Here is a 24,702-nt window from a genome sequence, read left to right as displayed (position 1 = left end):
ACACATAATCTCTAATTTAGAACATGTACCTTTTTAGCTCTAGTTTCTTCTGCGGAGTGACAACCAGGGAGCCCTGAGTGCTGCGGCAGCCTGGACACTGCCGCGGAGGGAGACAGCATCCGAAGACGAGGCAGTGGTGCTCTCCGGCCCTACTTTCCACCGGCATCATTTGCCTCTCAGAGGAGACGGTTGGTGAAGAATCACCAACGGCTGCGTTTAATTTTTACATTTTAAGTCGGAAAAAAACAAGCCCGTTTGATATTTAATCTCAACGGGGTGAAGATTTACCGAGGTGTTTGATGAAACTTTGCCTTGTCAAGTTACCTTACGCCCGTTCATCTTTAAAAAAAATGATATTTTAGGATATTATGTCAACTAGTTGATTTTTGTCATTAGAGCAATAGCTATCAACTGAAGGGAGACATTTTTTTTTCTTCTCATCATCAGCTTTCTGCCTTGTCTCCCCGCCTTAAAGTCAGCTATTCTGATTGAATCAAGCCTACAAGCGATTCATCTAAAGAGGAGACCCGACTGACTGCGCCAAAATGGGGGTAAGAGCCACATCTCTTGTGTTGTATTTAGCTAATATACTGTAAAAATGTCGGTTCTGCTAAAGCTAGGATGTAATAACGTTAACGGTCAATGAGTGTGTCCGTTTAGGAAAGGGTTAATGTGCATGGAGGCACAGGCATGATGTTAAAATGACATTGAACACGGTGGGATGAGTATGACTGGTCTGAACTGGCTTTACCTGCTAGTTTATGTGACTCGCTGCTTTTCATCCTTTCATGATTTATCACTGTCTACCAAACGGGTCTAATTTGTCGTTAGGTGTCAGTAATTACCGTCATTTATCACAACAAATCAATATGTTACAAATCGTGATAACGACCGAGGTGATCTGATAATTGAGGGGATGTGTGTTGCTTGAATTTAGTGCCTTTTTCTGAGGAATGTGCGCTAAATGTGTGCGTACAGACCCTGGACAGAACCGGTACAGGGTGGTTACGCGTTACAGTAACGGCCATCTGTTAGTATTTCACCCTCTGTTGCCTTTTTACAGCTCTCAACCAAACGACAAATGCATTACTGCTGTTCTAATCCCGAGAGAACATCACATTGAAGATGAGCAAACAGCCACTTCCCATCTGCAAATTCGTCTTCATCAATGGATGAGAAGTAATAACTTACATTTTAATCAGTCAGTTGTGAAAATGAACGTTTGACACCAGCACCGTTTGGTTTCCTATCATTCACAGGAAAACACATCTGTAATCTTCATTTTTGTGCAGCTGTCAGTGAGGCTTTTTGGCGATGTAACGCGAAAGTAACGTAACGAGCACTTGAACGAAACCAGAGAACGGGCCCAGTGCACCGAATAACGTCATTTTTTAGCTATAAATAAGCGATTAATGGGGTTTTAACGAGCATTGGTTACGGAGAGGCGGAAAGACGCGCTGCTCCATTCACCGGTTCCAAAAAACGAGATTACACCGAGCGAACATCTGGCAGCATGCAGGCGCTGGATCCGCTGCAGACGATTGAGGAAATTCACAGCTCTTCAGTACACGATTAGTCAGACTGCATAATGGCACGGGCGAGTCCAGGCAGAAATGAAATCGATGGTGAATAATATGCAGATGAAATGCGCAATTACGCACAGGAATATGTGACCTGTTGGTGGTAAAAAAGCCACAGCCCTGACTGCGGAATATCATGCCATTCCTCCAGATTTACTGCAGTAATAGTCAAATGCATGTGTGTCCTGTCAGGTGTTCCTAATCCTAATAAAGGAGAGCTCCAAGAAACTGGTGAATTTATAATATTTGCAATATGAGGCTGTGGATGTGGTGTGGATAATCCAGAGCCAGAGAGGGTGGGGGCTGGGAATACAAACCATGCAGGCTGTAATTTGCTCTGTTCATTTTTTTTTCTCCAGCCATTTGGTGCATTTTCATTCAAACATTACATAATGCGACAGTGCATCGTGCTGCTGTCACTGATGGTGCTGGGTGTAGAGGCAGCTTAGGTCTGGGTACCAACTGGGCACAGACAGTGCATCAAAATGGTTCCTCAGACTTGGTCACCCCCCCCCCCCCCCCACACACACACACACACACCCCACTCCTATAAATGTCGACGGATGGGTCCCAAAGGAAGCTGTTCTCCATAAGCGTAGACACAGCCAACACCTTCACAGTCTCTTTTTACCCCATCAGCTTCACAAAAACTCAGTGATCTGTTAGGTCACAAAAGACATCCTGTTCCAGTCACTAAATTTAGCCTCCATGATGTCATACCTATTGAAAATCCCTGTTACATCCCTGTAGTGTTATTATAAGGTTTTATTCAGTGTCTGTACTCAATAGTGGGATACAGAGCGCTGCAGGAATGAGTCCTAAAACCCAGAAATGAGTTAGCATCCTGCACCTCTTGTCTTTTGGTTCAGTGCCTGAAATTAAGTGCCAACGTCTTGTTCTTGTTTTGTTCTGTGACATAAAATATGTCATTAAATATCCCCCTCATGAATTTTGACTTATAAAAGACAGTTGCTAACAAGTGGCTAAATGAAACTACAGATGTTGTTGTCAACAACAAACATAAACATGCCAAAAACCCCAGTCAGAAGCTACTGGGATTTCAACATTGATTTCTAGTTGATATGGTCCAAACATCTAAGACCTGTTTTTGCCCCCCTTTCAAGTGGCTTAAAAGCAGTTACAACAACAGCGGGTCATGAAACACAAATTCCGAGAGATGATATTGATTAGTGTGAAGGTACTTCTTCAAAGTCATATTTCACTGGTAGATGAAATGTGGTCTAAACAAGGACGTAATTTCAACGCATTTAATGTTTTATATGAAATGTCATAATTACAAAACTGCGGCACGAGACCTGTGTGTGGCAAATGTATTTTTCGTTGCTCTAAACTGAGAAATTTTGATGCACTTTCATAGTGTGGGTCCCAAGTGGCTATAGTTTATTATTTGCACATTATAGAGCCTGAACAATGTCAATATTGTGAATCTCAGTGAAATATGGTTTCAATGCGATCAAGGTCTTCAAATAGTCAGTGAAAATTCTTTCACTTTTGACTTATTCTGAATGTCTTTTTTTCCAGTAACCATAGCTGTCATTTAAAGGAAAAATGTATACTGGGACTAGTCAGTTAGTGGTGATGACGTGAAGTCATATGACTATGGTGTAGTTTGTTTTTAGCCCAGCATAATTTTTTACTTCTGGTGATTGCATTTACACTTCAAAAATCATACATGTGGTGTTCCATTATGAAGATTATCTGGCTGAACAAAACTTGTAAATATAAAGGTTGTCAAAAGTATCAATACTAAATACTTTTTAGTTTGCACATATGTAAAACAATACAATATCTGTTAATTATAGTGTCATATGTACTAAACCAATTAAAAAGATCTGAGTGCTCATTCAAGACCTCAGTTTCTGGTAAATCTTTACTGTTCTGACTGTGATATGATCCAGACGAGAGTTTTATGATCTGTTGCATCCTTAATGGTATATCAAAGATTATAATTATCATTCTAGTATTGTTACAAGTCTAGTATGTATAATAAACTTTTGTTCACCCAGAGCTTATTTACTGCAATAATCCAAAATCCAATGGAAACATTCCTTTGGCCTTTTGTCAAGGGAACTATGGTGATGCTGACATCCAGGTTTGTTTACATAAATATATATCTTTATGCTGTTGCATAAACACATTATGGTATGTGGAACCTATCAAATTATCTACTGTAGGACAACTGTAGCTGAATTTCCACAGAGTCCATGATGTCATGGTCCATCACTGCTAATGAAGTTTGATGGGCAGTGGTTTCTCCTCTGCTCCACATCCGGGCTGGGGGGTTGGGATGAGAGAGCACTCAGGCCAAGGCATAGAAATGGTGCCACTCCGTCACGATTTGTGATGCTGTCCACGAGATCGCCAGAGGGGAAACCACACACCACTCTGACTACTGCGCTAAAGAGAGGAGGCAAGTGGTGTGTGTGTGTGTGTGTGTGTGTGTGTGTGTGTGTGTGTGTGTGTGTGTGTGTGTGTGTGTGTGTGTGTGTGTGTGTGTGTGTGGGAGTGGAGTGGAGTGGAGTGGAGTGGAGTGGAAACTCCCAAGCTCAGGCTGTGTTTTGCCATTTGGGGGGTTGGAGTGAGAGGAGATTGTGAAATGTGCAATAGAGGAGGTGGGGAGCCTAGAGGGAGATTCAGTTGACAAGGCAACTGGGGCCATTTGATCTGGGCCAATCAATTGATAGGGGCTGTCGCTGCAGGAGGCAATGATCGGGTCTGTGGGTTAGAGGATGGAAGGCTGAGATGAAACGAAGGTCAGCCCCAGTAGGCCTCTCAGGGAGTTCCTGTTAGAGGAAAACTGACCAAGATCCAGTGATTGACACTAAATGATGGAGGTAGAGCGAGAGAAAGAGATGCCTTTGTGGTGAGTCACCTTGAGCAGTATGACTACTAGGAAAGATGGAGGAGTGGAGGAATGCAGGAAGAGATGCCGCTGGGATGCTGCTCGTGCAGTGATGACACAGGAGGGAACAGTGGTTGAGCTTGAGGAGAAAATGGAGAGATGAACGCTGAGATACAGAAGGAGAAAACGAGATATACAAGGATGAATACTTCTGCTGATATCCCATAATGCACTTGATGTGGAAGCTTCAGGAGGAGAGCCAATCGCTGTGGAGGATGGAATCGTGTGTTGTGTGTATATGTGTGTGTGTGTGTGGATGAGGCAGGCGGCTTTCTTAGGACTCAGCCTATTCTCATTCATGGTGTCTAATCCTTACTTGACGATGAGATCTCTTCATTGTAGTTGCTCTTTGTCAGGCTGGATAACTATTGTCTGTACTGCAGTTCACTAAAACCAGTGCACAAAATCATGGTACAGTGTAGTGAAAAGTAGAAAAACACATTTTCCTAGATGCATCATTAATTCAAACTGGTAATTTTTTATGTGATGGAATAAATGTTCCATCTAATGTTCCATTAGTGAACGCAATTGTTGGTTTATTGGGTTGTGGGTAGGGGTGTAATGACAGCCTGTTTCGGTAAAAAGCTAACCACAAATCGGAAACAAATCAATGCAGCACTAGCGCACCAATACATCTCATAAGGACACGCTTATGTTTCATTTTTGGCATCAGGGAGCTGCCACTGTAAGTGTCCTCTGTTTTCTCTCTCCTCCTGCCTCTGCCTGCACCACTCTTGCTGGACGTGTGCTGCCGCGATCACACAAAACAAGTGCTCCCTTTCCCTCTCCTGTGTCTCCTCTTCATTTACTCAAAAGAGACCGTGCTGAAAACAGTGACAGAAGTGACATCGTCTTTTTGCCATTAATAGCACTCTACACATGTAACATCGGTCGAATCGAAATGTAAAGATTCACACATTGTATTGTCTTGTATTGCATCATATCATATCATGACAGAGCTGAATCAAAACGAACCAAATCGTTGAACATGTATCGAGATACGCATCGAATCGGTCTCAGTCAGTGAGATACACACCCCTAGTAGTCTGAACTACTGCACATCCATGGTGTCCACAGCTAGCCATGTAAGAATCCATTTGGGAGTATATTCAAGCCTTCACAGACTTAGCGGATGGAGCGGCTCCATCCAGAGAGGCTCTGAACTCACCTCAACCACAGATCATATATTAATTAGACTTCAGCCTGTATAATGTACAGTCTATGGCTGCAACTCACTGTTTGGACTGCTGGACTCATTTTTGCATGTGCAATAGCCACATATTGCTCCTTCAAGTTAATGGTGCCCTGATTGCACTGATTGTTAAAATATATTCAGCTTTGGAGAATTGTATGGAATTTTTCTTCACCACAGAAGAATGTATTAAGATAACACAGAGCAGGTACATGTATAGTAGAGTTGGGCGATATGCTAAAATTTTCCAAGCGATCTCTGGCAGCCTATACATCGGCGATTGGCGATACCACCTTCTCCCAACGTCTCGGGTCTCAGCTGGGAGATGTGCGCAAGTGGCAAATTCATTATGTTTCACATGCTGTGTACATTCACTACGTCCAGTGGACAAAATACACTCACAAAGTGTCTACAAATTACGTTTTCACACTTATTTTCCATTTTAAACAGAGGAATACAACTGTTCACCTTATGAATTCAAATTTCTCTCTTTTACCGAACAAATACAAGCTTAATTGGCTCATTAACGCCTCAGAAAACACTTTTCATTTAACCTCATTTAAACTCACAAAAACCGTGTTTGTTAGTCTGTCCACTCTTCCAACAATCACCAACTCTGGTTTTGGTCAAAATAAATCCTCACTTTACTGCGTGGTAAAGCAGGCTGCAGGCTGTTTTCCTCTCACTCATCGCTCAGCTCACTCATGGTCAGTTGAGTGGGTGTGTGCTGCGCGGCTGGGTGAGAGCGTGGTGCAGAGCAGAGGCTGTCACTCTGCAGACTATTACATTAGCAAAATAAAATGACAAATATTGCCCTGAAAATCGGGCAAAAAAAGCAATCAGTGATGGACTCAGCACATTGTCGATAGACGATATAGTCATCCAATCGCCCAACCCTAATGTATAGTAGGCTAATCTTATTGCTTTGTGATTGAAGTGATGGGATTGTTTTCCATGAATTGATGCTGAGTTTTTAGGGTTAGGGTTAGGCTGGATACTACACTATACACTGGAATAATGGCATACTAATCTTGTTTAGTCCACTCAGCCATGCTAAACAGAGCTAAATTGCAGTCACAGTTCATTATTATGTGTGTAATTGCAGTTACACCATATACGTTCTCCTCTCTTGGTCATGGGCTCTGTTACATAATTGTCCCAGTCTGTCAATATTTCATCAGTACTGACTCTCTACCTCCTGTCCTTACTAGTTTCCATCTGTGTGAGTGTGTGTAAAACAGTGTGGATCCATACTACTCATCAGGGTTTTCCAATACCATTGATTCTGTTCACTGTTTAATGCATTGTGCATTTCCTGGAAAGCAGGGTGAGGTCATTTTGACATCACTTCCTGTTTGCAGGGTGACTGCAGAGTCAAGGGTAACTAGAGTAGTGGTTTTCCATGCTGCCTGCAACAGCATTACTATACAGAAATAACAGGTAGGATTTAAGATGGAGAGTACACTCTACAGTGAACAGTTGCACTCCATAAACCTCACAGCAGCATTACATAACACACCTTCACATTAAGTGCATCATTAAAAAATTCCAATACCCCCTCCTTCCACTCCCCCACAGCTGACTTCAATTATTTAGATGGACTCAGTGGATTGGATGTTGCTAGGAAACCTCACATCCCCCATCTATCCACTGGAAGTAGACGCTGTCAATCTGATTCTGTCAGCAACTGCCATTTTCTATCACAGTCTCAGACATGCTGCACAACACAAAGTGTCAAACTGTTTAATGGTGGGAAACAGTACAAAATCTGTAGTTTGTTCTGTGTACTCGGACAGCCATTCAAGCTGTTTAAATATTATACAAAATCAAATCAGAGACAAATCAAATTCGTGTACTATTATTCCACTGTGGATTTTCTTTGTGTTTGATCCTGGATAAACATGTATTAAGTTAAACCACATCTTCATCATCATGCAGTCTTCATCATGAATGTAGCTCAGACTGTCTCCTCTTGATTAAACCTTGGTGCAGATGAGTAGATCAGTGTGGAGGAGAGCAGAGAAACAGATGGGCAGCCCGGAGGGAGGAGAATGTAAACAAAGTGGGAGGGTGAAGGGAGGGATAGATGATGGAGGACCCCTCTAACTGTGTCTGAGTGCGTGTGTGTGCCAGTCAGTCTGTCAGTATTTTCTAGGTCGGTCAGTCCACTGATCTGTGTGCTAATCCATCTCTTTATGTGTATGGTTACTATGATCACACTGTGGCAACACCAGAGCTACAAAACTGCCCCGGAGGCAACAAACACTAGTGAGATTTTTCATTCAAAGAATCTGAGCTAAAATTGTGACATTTTGGTCATCAGATGTAGTTGAAAAATAGGCTAAATACCAAACACTGAATGTGGTTAAACACCGGATGATTCAGTGCCAGCTGGTGGATATTTCACTAAGGTCTTATAGTATCGATGGAGTTGCTGTTAGAGTACATTTGTTTGGTTGTGGTTTATCATATGGGCAAATACAAGCATTGCAAACAGCCATTCTGCTGCTTTTGTGTAGAATGACTGATAGTATAATAATAGGGGTGTACTATATATTGAATATTGTGATAACACAATAAAAAGATGTCTCAATATCGTACTGTACTGTGACAGCATCTACTGTGATTCATTATTAACATCCGTGTCAAAGGAAAAACACATTTTATAGGGACAAAAATGCTGTAGACATCAGATTTCTTATTCAGTTTTTTTAAGATGTAATTTTTGTTTGTTTTTAATATTGTGATAAATATCGTGTTGTGGACTTTGTACTGTGGTATTATCATTCCGTGAGTTTTTGGTATTGTTGCTTCCCAGCATGATAAACTAAATCCAAATTATGGAAATTAAGTAGGGAATCTACATCTTTGAGATACTGATCTTCATAACTGATGCCCCTTTTTCTCATTACAGCTTTAAGGTGCTTTCCCACAATAATTGATCTCCGTAACACCCACTTCGAAATCAGAGTTTGGTTGATTAATTATTGCAGTTCAATTTTAAACCCTTCATGTATTTATCTACCCATACCCAAACTAGGATGCACAGATCAACATATTCCTGTTTAATGTCTGAAATTTAATGAGTGATTTGAGCAGATTAAAAAATGGCTTATCCCGCCTCACTCAGACCTGTGGTGCCAGGCGCCGCAGGCATGGCTGGATATAGAATACCAGCAGAGAGAGGAGACTACAAATGTTAAGCATGTACAATCTGTCCTGTAGCTCAGCACAGAACATCTGGATGCTGCTGAAACCTCCTCAGGTTTTACAGCCTGTAACTAGATGGAGATCAAGCTGTATGTTCTTTAGCAATATGCAAGAACATATCCTCTTTGTTAATTCAGTTTAATCATGAATGACACTGAAAGCAATAGATGTCAGTGTCGTCTTGCATATTGTACATAATATGAGGGCTGAAAGATGTGCAAAAAATATTTATTTTAGCATTTCAGTTTCGCTGTAAAAAATATAAAAATTATGATGTGATTGTTGCTCAGGTCTGCACTAAGCAAGCATATTTCCCAGGAGATTATTTTTCTCTGTGCTGGACAACAAAACTAACACAGGCTTAGACAGCACTGACGATATGGAAGAAACGATTGCTGGTTTCACGATAAACCACAGTTAAAATGTTAAGCATTACTGTTTCAAACTTTAATTATCAGTAAAACCATGTTTGATTACCGTTCTTTGAAAAACCCATGGTAAATTCTGTCCAGCATAAACTTAAGACAGCTCAGGCGCAGGCCCAGCATGTAGTTTTTGTTTGTTTTGCATCAGTGAAAGCATTGACAAAGGACGTGATGCCCTTTCAAGTCTTAAAATAATTTCAGTATGTGTATCAGTAGTTTTCAAACATTTTCAGCACATTTTAACAATATTGCATTAATATTAACTATAAGAGTTTTGTTGTCCCATAAACGTGATATCAAATTTTCATACAGTTTTATCTGTAATTAGCAAAAAAAAAAAAAAAAGGCTAAACAAATCTAACTCGAGTAATGTAAATCTGTTTTTTACTGTGTTTGCCAATGTACAATTCTGATGTATTAAGACTATTTCTTGTGCCTCTGTGACTTCATACATCTTAGGATCATGCAGCACTGAATGGTCTGTTTATGTGCTTGAGTAGTTGGCCTTGTCGCCTCTGCAGTCATCATCCTGAATGGATGTGTGCACAGATGAGCATGAGGGCAGAGGAGAGGAGGAACTGAAGTAGCAAATGTCTAAAAAAATAAAAGCTCCTCATGTCAGAGCAGCAACACTGCAGTGCACATCTGTGAGATGGTTGTGTGTATGCTTCGATGTGTACTTTAGCATTTTCCAAGTCAGATTGCACTTTATGCTGCTTTAGTTTACTTCATTTTAAAGACTTAATATTGTGGTAGTTCAAGGATTACTGTGACGTGTTTGGTCCTGTAAACTTTCAAATTAAAGTTAAAGTGAAAAGCTTTCTTATCTACTTCTCATGTCAACAGTTGGTGCTATCGCACAGAAATAGTGGTAGTTTATAGCTAATGAGTCATTGGTTAAATTCAGACGCTAAATTGTTTTTATTGGTGCGCAAAACACATGAAAAATTCCTTATTTCATGTTTAGTCTTGCTGTCTTTGTGCTACTTGTATACATTTGTAGTTTTCCCAAATATCAGTAGGTTCCTCAGGGTTAAATAGTCAAAACAAAGGATACAAACAGTGTTAGTCTATGAATAGCATGGCATTTATGAAATTAGTTTACATGAGATAAACTTTCTAACAACTCAAAGTGAACAGATGAAGATGTTAAAAAGATGTTTGTAAGGATTTTACAGGATTCAGTTTTCATGCTCAGTCAGGCAACTGGCTCATAAATCTTTATACCCAAAGTCAATTTTTATTTGCCCCTGTACAGATAGGCTTATTAGTGGCCATTATAAAAACAGACTTAATTGTCATTTTTAGTATAGGGCTGCAATGTCTATAAAATTGTGAAAAATGTCCATCCCAGATTTCAAAGTCCAAGATGAAGTCTTTAATTGCCATTTTATCAGTCCAAAACCCAAAGATAGTCTGTTTAATATGGTGATAAACAAAGACAGATTTACTTGCCCAACATGGCATTTTACTTGCCCCTGGCAAGCAGGCAGTTGTTATTGTTGAGTCCTTGATTAGGAGATCTGTAATCTGATCATTTGACTTGACTGAGTCATAACTGTACCCCTGTGTTGACTGAAACACATTCAGATCAATTTACATATTGTACTCCAGTGTAGTTATGCCAGAGACACGCAGAAGATCTTACAACATTGTAAATAAATGAATGAGTAAGGATGAATGAGAGACCGGGATCGAAAAGACGGGAGAGAGAAAGAGAGAGTGATGGAGAGGGATTATTGTTGTTCAGTGGGTTAATCTGTCAGTGTAGTAAACAGCAGTAATCTGATGGCCTGCTGGACGCGACTGCCTGGGGAACACTGTTCCACCTCCTGACAGATGGCAACAACACACACACACACACACACACACACACACACACACACACACACATAAACATGCAGTGCATGCAGATTCACAGATACACACAGAAGAACACAATGCGCACGTTTGCAGTCAAGCAAAAAATAAACAGCTGCACAGATGGAATAAAAGTATCAGTCACTGAAAAACACTAAAAAGTAGATTTGTGCAAAGGGAAGTTGTATACACATACTGTACACAGCATACAGTAAACACCAAGATATTAAGCAAAAGAAATACCGATATGGATTTTCTTTTTGTAGTATTAAAGGTCTTGCTCTGATGTTATCTGTCTTTTTTGTCCTTTCAGTAGTGGCATATGGTGTACCAGCCAGTTTGCAGGATTAAACTCTGCATACAACAAAAAGTGATAACCACACAAATAAAGTTGCAGGACAAAAAAATAGCAACATGTACAAAGAAGGTAGGTGCTATATAAATAAAGTTATTATTATTATAATTAGATCAATGTTAGTTGGTTAGATTTCCTATAGCAATTAATTAATTCACTGTAATTACCCATACTTTATTCCTCCTAAACCCAATTAGTATTTAATAACATCCATTTGTGGCCATCAGTGGTTTTAGTGGCTGAAATATCATTGTTTCAGTCAGGTCGAAACAACCATGATCTACACTGAGCTACATTTGTCTTGCTGGTCTTTTTGCCTCGGTTTTTATTTTGTCTGTCTGAAGAAAATAAATTGGGCAATAGAATAAAGGGAAATGTGGTGATACAGTTGTCGTGTATGTCAGACATGACACAAGAATAAAAATACAGATGCACTTCTTCCCATTAAAAGGATACAGTGATGCAAACAGCAGACCACTGATTGGTCAGAGTAGCATAGTGTGTGTGTGACTTTGGTTGAGTGAGCATGAGAGTGAGAGGCAGAGTGTGGCTTCAGTGTGCACTGAGCAGAGGAAAAGGTGAACATTACTGGCAGTAAATGTAGATCGTAGGTTTGAGTTTGTCAGTGAATAAAAGCTTCAGCTTTTCCAGAACAAAGCAAAAATCCTGTGTGTGTGTGTGTGTGTGTGTGTGTGTGTGTGTGTGTGTGTGTGTGTGTGTGTGTGTGTGTGTGTGTGTGTGTGTGCGCGCGTGTGCGTGTGCGTGTGTGTGTGTGTGTGTGTGTGTGTTGTTAGGCAACAGCTTTACCCATGTTGAGGAAGTACTATTTGCAGTGTAGTAGAGTTGAGATGAACCATTTTATACAAGTCTTATATATACCATCATAATAGATGATTATTTTGCATACATAATACAGATGCTTCATATCCAAGTCAATCCACACACCTGTGAGCAGGGTGCAACCACCCATTGGCCAAATGCAGGTAGATTTTGGCAGTAGCAGGTAACACAGTCACTCTTGAGGGGTGACTTAAGACTGGGCAATAAAACTCAGTACAGGACTGTGGCATTGTTTACACGATGTGGATAGATCACACAGCAGAGATAAGTTAGTCAGTCAGTCTGTGATCTTTCTGCATGCACAAAACCAGGAACCTGAAGCCAGAGGTGCTAAATGGAATTATTAGTGTTAATTCCAGGCAGGTCTTTAATGAACACTTAAATTTTTTATATAGCTTCAAAAAAATTGTAAATATATTTTTGGCAGTTTTATGCCTTTAATTTACAGGACAGCTGAAGATGTGACAGGAAACAGAACAAGGGAATGACATACAGCAGGCAGGAGTCAAACCCATAGCTGCTGCAGAGGACCCACAGCCTCAGTATATGGGGCGCATGCTCTAGCAACTGAACTACCAGGCCACCCCATAGCTTTGAAATTTATGATGCTGTAATTAATGGATGTGGTACCATTTTCAACATGCAGAATTGAAAAGTGGTCAAGTATCAATACTTTTGACAATCTTCTAATATACAGTATGTAGTCTACATGCAATGAAATTTTACATCAGGGCCTTAGTGGGAACCTCGGTGAAAAAAGTCCAGTGTTTGATGTAGTCCTATGTGGTGAATATTAAAATCAAAACAACATGAACACTCCTACATATTTAAGACAGATTTACATGTAGAAATGTTCAGATTACGCTTTCATCCTGCCATTTTCCTGTTTCTGTGTCAGCCGAGCAGCTGTCTGACATTTTAGTGCTTTACTAAAAACCCTCAGGATGTTCATCCTGAATGGTGCATGCTGGGTAACAGGGTGATTTAATGAAAAGGTACTAATCCCCAGGGAGCATATGAGCAAGGGCTACACACAAACAACATACTAATATGAGTACTTGACAACAAAGCATTGCATTATTTACCTCCACCAAAGAGGTTATGTTTGCGGTTCGGTTTGTTTTTCTGTTAGTCAGCAGGTTTATGGAAATGTTACTGGCCAGAGTTTAATGGAACTTGGTGGAAGGGTGCAGCATGGGCCAAGGAAGAACGCAGAACCTAAATTTTAGAGCAGATCAGAATCACATGATGGATACAAGAATTATTATTTACTCTACAACATTGAGAGATCAGAGGTCAATTTCATCACCGGTGTCTATGGCAAAATTGATTGAATTCATTGGTACATGATAAATGCACAGCTGAGATCATGAGGAAGAATATCCAAACATACTAAATAGAAGCACTTGCAGATTGGGGACACTGAAAGGGGGAACAAATAATTACAATGAATCCACCTTGTTTGTTTATTTTCCCTACATAAATCGTAATTATTCAGCTTAGTTTCACTCCATATTTTCCCCTGATCATCCACCCCGGACAACAACTGCACTTGTCCAAATGCACGCTTTCCTGTAAGTTTTGGACTGAATTTGCTACATAATAGTATTTTTTGATTTGACTATTTTATGTCAGCAATTAGAAGTATTTAGTGTTTCCCCAAGATAATTCTTGACAGGTTAAAAAAAAACCTCACATTTAGACGCTCCTGGAAAACTGAAACTCAGAATAATGAAATTATAGCCCATTCAAAGAAAGCAAAGTTGCAGCTTTTCCAGTCTTACATTAATCAGCAAACAGCTCAACAGCAGCATACTTTCATGAATAGATAAAAATGGTTCAAACACACACACACACATATATCCACGTACTCTAATGTAGGACATGGTTGACACGATTGTGAATATCCCATGATGCATGTCACAGTTACTGTCAGATTTTTTTTCGTCTGCCTTCTGGCCCTTCATTTCCACTGGATGTCTCTCTGCCCTGACTGCTGTTATTTTCCTCCTCCTCTCAGACACAGCAGCAGCAGTGTCTAGCTTAAATAGCAGATGTTGTAAATTGCAGTTTAAGTGGACCTCTTGAGACACACCTGTGCTCTAATGATGCCAGATCTAATCAGGAAGTGTCATGTTCCCCGTCTCTCACCAGGGGATTGCATCTAAGTTTGGATCTCAATCTAGATGTTTTGACTGGGTCTTAAAATAGTAGAAAAATGAGAGTTGGCTGTCAAGCATGTTCTTAATATCATTCATGTTATTAATCAATGGTAATTAGAGCCAGACTGATAATCAGTGAGCCAACAGTAGTAGTAGTTTTTCTTTTTAGTTTTAAAAGCAGCGTTTCATGAATATTTGATTTTTTAATTTAAGTTGTTTTTTGTGTTTGGATTTGTCTTTTCTTGAATTTAGGATTATTTACAATTATTAAAATAACACAATATATATAAATCAGGATTTTTATGGCTCAGAATGAGACGGAGGTGGTACCATCCTGATAATGTGCTTGTGCATGTATACCATGCCTTCACCTGGATTGAGCAGATGTTGTTTAATAAACATCAACATTAAATTAACATTAAATTAAATGCAACATAAAATCAAATTATTCAAATCAAATCAAAAATATAAGGTCATACCTTTTGTTTTCAGCTGTTTTTAATTTACAGTTCAGAGCTCTCTTGCAGTCTAGTTCAATATAAATATAATATAAAAGCCTTTTCTTTAATTTACACATTTTAAAACAAGCAAACTGTGCCTCTGTTACAGGGTAGTTGAACTATGCATTAAAGCCGTTGTTTTCATCTACACATTTCACAACCAAAGGCATAATATTTAAGCTTCCTATTTCTCATTTTATAAAACCTCTTAATTAACTTTACGTCCCATCAGTGTAATGTTTTTAGATATGGCTCTAAGGATCAGTGATTACTTTAGAAAGTGAGTTCACACAGAGGAGAATCATGACGCCAGGTGAAAGTGTAATGTTAAACATCTGATTATTACGGCAGTGAAAAGAAATGATGCAGGTTACTTAGGAGGCACAGTAAATTTGTCAAATCGAAAAGTAGTGCAGGGGTAGTTCATTTAGGAAACTTTTTGTTCTGTCTTTTTAAGAAATTGGACTTGCTTGGATGCAAAAGAAACAATATCCACCTGTGTGAACAGCCACAGAGAATCAGGAAGTTGCCAATAAAATCCATAGAAAGAAAGAGAGAGACTCTTGTTATATGAGCAGTGTGGCTCCTGTAAGAGACAGGGCAATGCATGTGTATGTGCGTATGGAGTGAGTGGACAAGCAAGAGAGAGCAAGCAGGTATTACGAGTGACAGTGAATGTACCAGAGCAGAGAATCAGGTCTGTAGCTAGCAGTAAAAGTAGTCAGATTTAGCAGCAAATGTGCAGTGTAACTTACAGTTGTTACTTAATAACGACTGGAGCTTCTCAAGACCAAGTGGAGCTCCCATGTGATGTTTTCCAGCTGCTGGTAAAAGTGAAGTGAAAAGTGGGTTTATGCTGAAGTGAGCATTAACTTTGGTCCCAGAAGTAAACAAATCTTCCATGTGCTTTCTGACTACATTCGGAGAGCTGAAGCAGGAAAGGTAAACACTCTTCCTCATTGGTAGCTTGAGACAAAACCTTTTCCAGAACTGCAGATTACTATACAGCACTATGCCATGACCATGTTGGTGCAATGCTGCAATCGCAGTTACAAAGGACAGAAATCCACCAAGAGCAATGCTTGTTTCCTACAAAGACACCCGTCTTGAGAGCTGTAGGCGGTACGAAATTTGATGGAGGCAGTTGTCCAATTATTCTTCATACAAGAAAAACCCTGTAAATATATATATACAAAAAAAAAACATAGAGAACATAGACCGATATATCTATCAGAATTTTCTTGATCCCTAATGTCCCTAAAAATCCCGTATTTGTCAGGCTCTAATGGTCCTAAGTGAAAGTGTTTTAGATGTTCATGGTAGTGATAGACCGATTAATTGGTTGGGTTATTATAGGGCCAATTCTAACTGTATTCGCATTATATCATATATCATCCATCACCCACCCTGCTCCCTAAATATCGACATTTACCATTGAAAAATCCATATCGGTCAACTGGTAGTTCATGATACACCAATGCTTATTCCAACTACAAGTCAAGGTGTTCTTTGACTGTCTTTGTTTAGACTTTTTTTCTGGTGATGATTCTGTTTTATAGAGCATCTGTTGTAGTGTACGGTACTTGATGTTGTCTTGTCCTGCAGTGAGAACAAAGTTATGAGTGCCAGCTGGTATAAAACCAGATAATATCAAAATAATATGACAGATTGAAACTCAGTGATCTTGTCTTTGTGTGTTACAGTATGGACGGTCGGACAGCTATCGCGTGGCCACCACGCAGGACAAGGATGAGAAGGAGTCACCCAAGAAGAAGGGAGGCAAGGATCTGGATGACCTCAAGAAGGAAGTTCCCATAGTAAGTACACCACTCCTTTCCTTTCACCACACCATTTCCTTTCACCTCACCCTAATTTGTCACATAACTGTTGTTTTTCTTCCTTTTACCTACTTTTGAGAAGCAGACTGGTGGTGCAGAAGCACCCAAAAAATCTAATTTAAAACCAAAACACAACTAGTCAGACACAACAAAAGCTTTGATGTCCCAGCTGAGCAGTGAGGAGTTCATAGATAGTGTGTCCTGGACTCACTCCAGCAATCGAAGAGCTGCAATCCAACTGTAATCTAATCTCTCTGTTTGAGAAGGAGATAACAGAGACGTGCTGTTCTGCAGCAGCTGGTGTACAGAAGTGTTACAGTGTGGTTTGAGGGAATATGCCAGAGCAATTTAATCCTGTTGTGGAAGGATTTGCTCCTGAACTGGGCAGGAAGCCAAACCCTCAGGATATCCTTCTTTTATAAAACTCCACATGCTGAATCAGATACACACATTGATTTCCTTTATTTAGCCATCTTAAAAAATACCTGAACTTCTCTAAGGAGCATTTGTAAAATACAAATTCTGAACCAAGGGCCCATAATACTGTATGTAGAGTTTTATCTTAAACAGGATGATGTAGGGTTCTAACTTAACTAACTAACTAACTAACTTAAAGTGTTTTTATATATACTCCACTTTAAATTAATTAAAGTCAGTCCTTTGTGAACCAAGGAGTAGACCAACAGAAAGAGGACAGAGTTCTTTTTCTGTTCGCATTGTCAGTTCTTTTGCAAGAAGACTTTTTTGTTCACACTATAGTTCCTCTCGAGCACAGGTGTTTCCACACAGAATAATGTCCAGTCTGTTGCAAAAGGGACAAAATGAAAACTGAGGGAAAACCAAACAAACTACTTCTCATCCACAAGCCTTGGTAGCATTACCAGTGGCCATAATTCGATCTACTTCTTTTATCAAGCGTACCAGTGCTATAGCATGTGGTCTATCTATGGCGAGCATAGATGGCTAAAATACAAAGGCAAAGAGTGAAGCGAACCTTGAGCACTCAGTGCAGAGGTTAAGTGAAATATCAAAGGGACCCTGAAGCAAACTGATTATGGTTCATTTCAGAGGGCTCTGATGTCTTTTGGAGTGTTCACATATGTGCAGAAAATGCTAACTAATCACTCTGAGTTAATTTGAAGGGCTGAAAGGGACCAAGTTTGAAAACAACTCTAATTATAAGAATCAGTTAATCCAAAAATATAAATACACATTTTGGAATACAAGATTTCCTCACCTAACACCAGTGTGTGCTAAAATTTCTATTCTTTGAAACATTTTACATTGTTTTATAATATCATTAGACTTCATGTAGGGCTTGACTGATTATTGACCTGATGCATATCAGATCTGATATTTAGCATTTTTACAATAATCTGAACCATTTTTTTTTTTTTTAATCCGATTGCAGAGGCAAAGTAGCCCATTTTAAACTAATCGTTCCAACGCAGCTGCCTCATTGTGCCGCTAATACAACACTATCTGATTGATTAAATGGTGAAAAGTGCCAATTTAGTTGAACACATGCTTAAAGCCATTTCAATTAAGTTTTGTACTGGAGTTGTGTAATTCTGAATTTTCAAAATTTTCACTTTTACTGCAAATTTTGCAAATCCAAATATCACTCAGCGCTTGACATTAAGCTTTTTCAGCCACTTGCCCACAGGCAAATGGGAGAAATATTTTACTTGCCCAACAACTAAACTTAATTGTTAAAAATGGAAAACACAAAAAATATGTGCAGAACTTTCACATATAGTGGAGTATTTTTGAATATGGGGATCAGATGATTGTTTCTGCTAACTTGCTAGCTTTGAGCTCAGTGGAGTGGACAGCTCCGCACAATCCTGTAATTGCGACTTTGTGACATTTCAGAAAATTCTGAAACAGCAGCAAATGTATTGTTATGTAACGGAAACACTGGCCAGTTTTAGGTGGCTCAAGGAACGTTGTAACCAAAACAAGAGGTTGCTCGCTTGTTATTCCACTGTGCAGTGTGTTTGGGATCAGAGCTGCATAGCATCATAGCATTCATTTTTCACTCACTCAATTAGATGACTACATGAGGCATTACACTGCCTGGGCAAACAGGGCATGTGTTAATGCCAAGCACTGTCTGTTACCTGTTTCCTTGATTGCTAATAACTGTTATTAGCTCTGAAAAAAACATATCAGTCATTTAAGTTTATGCCTACTTTGTCTTGAACATAATTTTTATTTGATATGATAAAAGGCTGTTGTTTAAGTTTACATGCTTTTTTCATTCTTTGTAGATGGAACACAAAATGTCTGTTGAGGAAGTTTGCCGGAAATACAGCACTGATATCGTCCAGGTAAGTTGATCACTTAAATCAGAAATACCACTTTTCCACCATTACTTCTACTTAATGTGGTTGTCTCGGTCCAGATTAACACAGTGTTGATGATTCAACTAATATTCAGTTTACACAAATATCCCAGTCACTGCACCTATACATCTTTACTGTTTAGATTTATTTAGACGGTCTCTCTTTCTCCCCTGTTTCTACCTTTTTCTTCTGTCCTAATTTTCTCCTCTGTCCTTCTTTTCCTGCTTCATTTCTCACTTCTTCACTGCCTCTGCTCATCCATCTCTCCTTTAATTTATCTTCCATCTTTTGTCTGCCTTCCCTCTGCCCCTCTCAGGGTTTGACCAATGCCAAGGCAGCAGAGTACCTGGCCAGGGATGGCCCCAATGCCCTGACTCCACCCCCCACCACCCCAGAGTGGGTCAAGTTCTGTCGCCAGCTGTTTGGTGGCTTCTCCATCCTGCTGTGGATCGGTGCCATCCTTTGCTTCTTGGCCTATGCCATCCAGGCTGCCACGGAGGACGAACCCGCTGGGGACAATGTAAGTGGAGAGTTGATGATGAAGTCTTAGTCTGCCACTGTTTGTGTAGCACCTGCAAGAAGCCAGATGGCATAAACAACCGGAGGGGGTAAAGCACAGAGCGAAGAGTAGCTGCTAGTGTTTGTATGCTCCCTGTCGGCCAGCACATCACTCAAAAAGCTATTTGCTGAGTCACTACTCCTCAGGGATGTGGCTGTATCAGTGATAAAGGATGTGTCAGCTGTTTGTCTGCATCATGCCAGCCGACCCATCTTTAGTGTGACAGACACCATCATGTTAACATCCATTTTGGTCCCGCCACAGGGAGCCTGTGACTCTTGGCATTGGTAATGGTAGGGCAAAGAGAAGGATGTTTTCGTGGGTCAGTTCTGTTTCATGCTGGGTCAAAGCGCAGCGTAGAGTCAGGGACTGAGGCTAAACAGCTATGACACACACAGCATGAGAGGACAAAGTACTTGGCTCAGACCACAGGAGAGGACTCAGGGTGAAACGACCACAGCGACAAGTCAGCATGAGTGACCAAGACTCTATCACACACCCAAAATATAAACTCACACTCTTACAACCGCTTACAGTTTGGTCAGATAGTACAGGAGAGAGATGGGAGTGCTGTATGCAAAGATTATTTAAAAGACCTTGTTATTGGGACCCATTAAAACATGGGACAATAGACAGACTAACATAGCTATAAACTGCTAACAGAGTAGACCAGAGGGTCATGTTAACTCAATATTGTTGGTCTGTATTTATTTAACAATGACAGAAAAATCTGAGGGGCATTTGTCAGTTTGACAGAAAACACTGAGCGTGATCTACCATAATGAGTGGTGGTGTCAGTTGCAGCAAGGAAGAGATCACCTTTGGCCATATAAAAGATAAAGAAATCTTTAGCCATATAATGACTCACTATGGGGGCATCATTTATTTTAATTGAAAAAAGCACAAAAGGAGGGAGAAGATCAAACAAACTCCATACACATGGAGAAACTTAAATCTGCCTGGCTCACACACCACCCATGACCGCTGGGGCGCATTTCAAGAGGAGAGAGAGACCCTGGTGTTGTTGGTTGAAAAAGCCATGGACTGCATTACTCTGAGCAGCAGCCATAGGAATAAATGGCAATATAATATATTTGATTATTATATATAAATTTACAGAAAATAAAATTTTTATCCATAGTTCAGTCACTTGGCTAAAGACAAGTGTGTTTCAGTTAAATAGACACTTTCAAATGGGTGCAAAGTCCACCCCACTGGGCTGCTGCACAGAGACAAAGCAGGTCAAGTCAAGCAGCACATGTGTATAGAAAAGGAGCAAACGAGTCAGTTACCTCCAAGGTTGACAAGCCTTCATTGTCTGCCAGAAAGGAGTGAAAATAGCATGTCCACCCGGATGTCAAGTTTTCAGAGCTGTAGCCAAAACATATCCGGGAATGACTGCCATATCTACCCTTTCCCATTGTCAAATTTAAAAGGGACTTTTGTAGCTTGTTGCTTTTTAGAAATAAAAGCACTAAGAGGGACTGAAAAGTTGCTAAATCTAGTGAGAAAGTCGCAACACTGAGCTCAGTAATTATAATGTGGTTGATAAATGAGGTAAGGGATCGATGCAGTGGAGGATGAAGGAAAAGAAAGTGGCTAAAATTACACTTATAAGCCTGCGGCAGCGCTTTGTGTTGTCAGCAGACTGCCACTGTTGACCACAAGTGACCACAATATCTGTGTCTCTGTTCATCTTTTCTTCCCATATCCTGCTATTTAACAGGCTTTGTCTGGTTATCATTAAAAAAATAAAATGAAAATGATGGATAAAAATAGATTATGCCAGAATTTTTACCATCCTGTCCATCAAAATGATAAACAATGAAAAAGTCTAACACAACCTCAGAAGTAAAAAGCCTTCAAGTGACCAAATCTGAGGATGTGCTGCTATCAGCTACAGAATGAAAAAATTAAATGAAAAGCTTCAAGACCATTTGTGTTATTTCTAGAATTCAAACTTCACAGAAACCTCAACTTCCTGAAATAGCTTCTTTCCCTCTTGCCCCCTCCTGTGTTTGCTGTCAGAATGTCTTACTGGTGATTTTTCAAGTTAGTCGCTCTGTCTGTCTCTCTGTTGATCTATTTTTTCTTTTCCTTTATGATACATTTTTAGATAAAGGTATGAAAGTCTCACCTTTATTTCTTTCTTCTCTTTCTCTGCAGTTGTATCTGGGTATCGTGCTGTCAGCTGTTGTCATCATCACCGGCTGCTTCTCCTACTTCCAGGAGGCCAAGAGCTCCAAGATCATGGAGTCCTTTAAGAACATGGTCCCTCAGGTACTACACTCTAATAATTTTTGCCAAAAGGGTATTTACAAAAATGGCCACTTGGAGCTGTGGGAGTTTAAAGGGACAATTCACCCCAGAATCAAAAATACATATTTTTCCTCTGGCTTGTAGGGCCTTCTAGATTGTTTCGGTGCGAGTTACTGAGTTTTGGAGATAATCAGTCTTTTCTACGGACCTAGAATGGCGCTCAAAAACAGCTGAAAAACAGCAATGTCTCCTTACAGAAATCATGGCCCTGTTCACTCAAGTTACTCCACAGACCATATCTTTCTATCAAACTACACCATTACCACTGTGCAGCAGGAAATGTGCATCTTCTCATGGAACAGAGGTTACAGGTCAGCTGAGGAGGGCTGCATCAGTGTTTACATGCCACGTTGTCATTAGCACAAGCTTCTTATTCATGCGTAGATGTATGCTTCCCCCTGAGCAGTGATAGAGTTTGAGGGTGTAGTTTGGTAGAAAGAAAATAATACATATATGAAACTGCTTACAACAAGGTCTGTGGATTATCTGGAGTCACTTGAGTCATGATTTCTGGAAAGAGACACAGCTGTTGAGTAGGGATGTTAATGATTAATCACAAATAAATCACGTTTAATAATATAGCTGATTAAAGATGAATAAATCAATAATCGATAGTATAAGAAAGAAAGTAATTGCGCCTAGTTTGATGTTCTGTCTGGTGGAGGCATTTGTTGAATAAGGAAACTTAATTTGAAATGAATAAAAACAAAACCAAGGAAAATTGGGAAAAAATGCATTTTGTATCTTATTAACAATTAATGATTAACCAGTTGTTAGCATTTTCAACCATCTGTAAAGGAAAATGTACAAAATTTATGTGAATATATGTGAATGTATTTGTGGTGCTTTGAGCATCACAAGCTGAGTACCATCTAGGTCTCTGCAACTCACACCAAATCTGTGTAGAAGGATTAATAACACTACAGGTAGGTCAAAAAACAATATATGTTTGATTGTCTTCTTCCAAGAGCTTATGCTTTTAGGTGGATTATAGTAATTCCTTAGTAAATGCTTGCAAGTATTAGAGGTGGGGGAAACACTAAAGAGAAACAAAATGAAGTGTGTAAATGCATATTTGGAAAGATGAAATTCTTTACTGTTCTTCTGTGATTTAAGTCATAATGCTCAACAAAAAGGTGGTCAGGTTATATGACAGAAACAAGTAGGCTCATAATGAGCGAATTACATTGGCTTGCAAATAAAGCAGGTGTTTATTATGTGGAAAATTCTATTTTTATGAAGCTGCATGATGCAGTATCACGCTGATACAGCTTTCACACTATTTCCTTTTTTCTTCAGTCTGTGGTGGACCTTTCAGTTGCTTCCATTTTTACAGTGATATGCTGTTTCACCTTTTCTCTGACCTCTCTCTAAATAGTTTATTTACAAAATGTTACACATCTTTCTCTTTCTCTCTATTCCCAGCAAGCCCTGGTGATCCGTGAGGGAGAGAAGATGCAGATCAATGCTGAGCAGGTGGTGGCAGGAGACCTGGTGGAGGTGAAAGGAGGAGACAGGATCCCCGCTGACCTCCGCATCATCTCCTCCCACGGCTGCAAGGTGGGCTTCAGGCGCAGCAGATACACTTGTATACAAACCAAAGGAGAAACCAACACCTGCTGTAGAGCTGCACTGTAGTAAAGCATCTCTAGAGTGTCACATTTTCAGCTGCCATAGAAAGCATTTGTAGTTAGTCATATATTTTAACTTGCTACAAATGAGCACAGTACCTCTCAGCTCATTCAGTGTCAGTGGCATAACCATAAGTGCAAGATGAGTCGGCAACAGTTTTTGATTTCTAGGAAAAAAACTATTTAGAATTCCTGAGAATATCTACAAAATGACCTTATTATCATTGTTTGGCCAGATTCTGGCATATGGGTGATGTCTTCAAGGGAACTCTAACTAAAACATGCAGCATCTTCACAATATGACAATAAGGCATAATTCAAAATTGTTTTCTAAATGGCTTTCCAAGTTCCGATTTCCCTAAATGGTGCTATGGACAAACAGATTATTTGTCTTCATACTAAATTCACAAAGATTTTCAATGGTCCTGCAGGTCCTCAAATGAGTCTCAGAATGTTGTCTCAGGAGTTACATTTTTAGGAAATGTAATGTCTTCATTAAAACCTCCCCACAGCAACACAAACAGTCATTAGAGGCACAGCAAGCCTGAACAAAGATGATAAAAACAGAGAAAAGACACACAGTCTGTCTCTCTGTGTGGCTTTTTGCCTTATCGTAAATGCACTCAACCAGTTACTCACTCCTTTATCTCCTTTCTCACTTACCAAATGGTTTCATGTCCAGGTGGACAACTCATCCCTGACTGGTGAATCAGAGCCCCAGACCAGGTCACCTGACTGTACCCATGACAACCCGCTGGAAACCCGCAACATCGCCTTCTTCTCCACCAACTGTGTCGAGGGTAAGATCAGCATCACCTCTGTCCAAAACCAAAATTTTCAACCATCAGATTCATCACAAATCACACGCTGTCAGTCACTCTTTTAAATACATTTCTGTGTGTGTGTGTGTGTGTGTGTGTGTGTGTGTGTGTGTGTGTGTGTGTGTGTGTGTGTGTGTGT

General features: G+C 39.9%; 1 protein-coding gene across 1 annotated transcript in view; it reads left to right on the top strand.

Moving 5' to 3' along the window:
• The first annotated feature begins 273 nt into the window (after window positions 1-273).
• Window positions 274-24,702, top strand: part of atp1a3a (ATPase Na+/K+ transporting subunit alpha 3a) — a 39,930-nt gene continuing 15,501 nt past the window's right edge. Inside the window, exons 1-8 of the mRNA XM_084739810.1 lie at window positions 274-292; window positions 448-551; window positions 16,751-16,864; window positions 19,159-19,218; window positions 19,550-19,753; window positions 21,959-22,072; window positions 23,537-23,671; window positions 24,425-24,542. Of these exons, the coding sequence (XP_084595936.1) occupies window positions 546-551; window positions 16,751-16,864; window positions 19,159-19,218; window positions 19,550-19,753; window positions 21,959-22,072; window positions 23,537-23,671; window positions 24,425-24,542 (751 nt within the window). The 5' untranslated portion in view covers window positions 274-292; window positions 448-545. The remainder of the gene's footprint in view (window positions 293-447; window positions 552-16,750; window positions 16,865-19,158; window positions 19,219-19,549; window positions 19,754-21,958; window positions 22,073-23,536; window positions 23,672-24,424; window positions 24,543-24,702) is intronic.

Source organism: Lutjanus erythropterus, chromosome 16 (assembly GCF_056507025.1).
Source record: "Lutjanus erythropterus isolate fLutEry1 chromosome 16, fLutEry1.hap2, whole genome shotgun sequence".
Lineage (NCBI taxonomy): Eukaryota > Metazoa > Chordata > Actinopteri > Lutjaniformes > Lutjanidae > Lutjanus > Lutjanus erythropterus.
The sequence above is the reverse complement of the archived record's forward strand: the minus strand, read 5'-3'. Positions and strand labels throughout refer to the sequence as shown.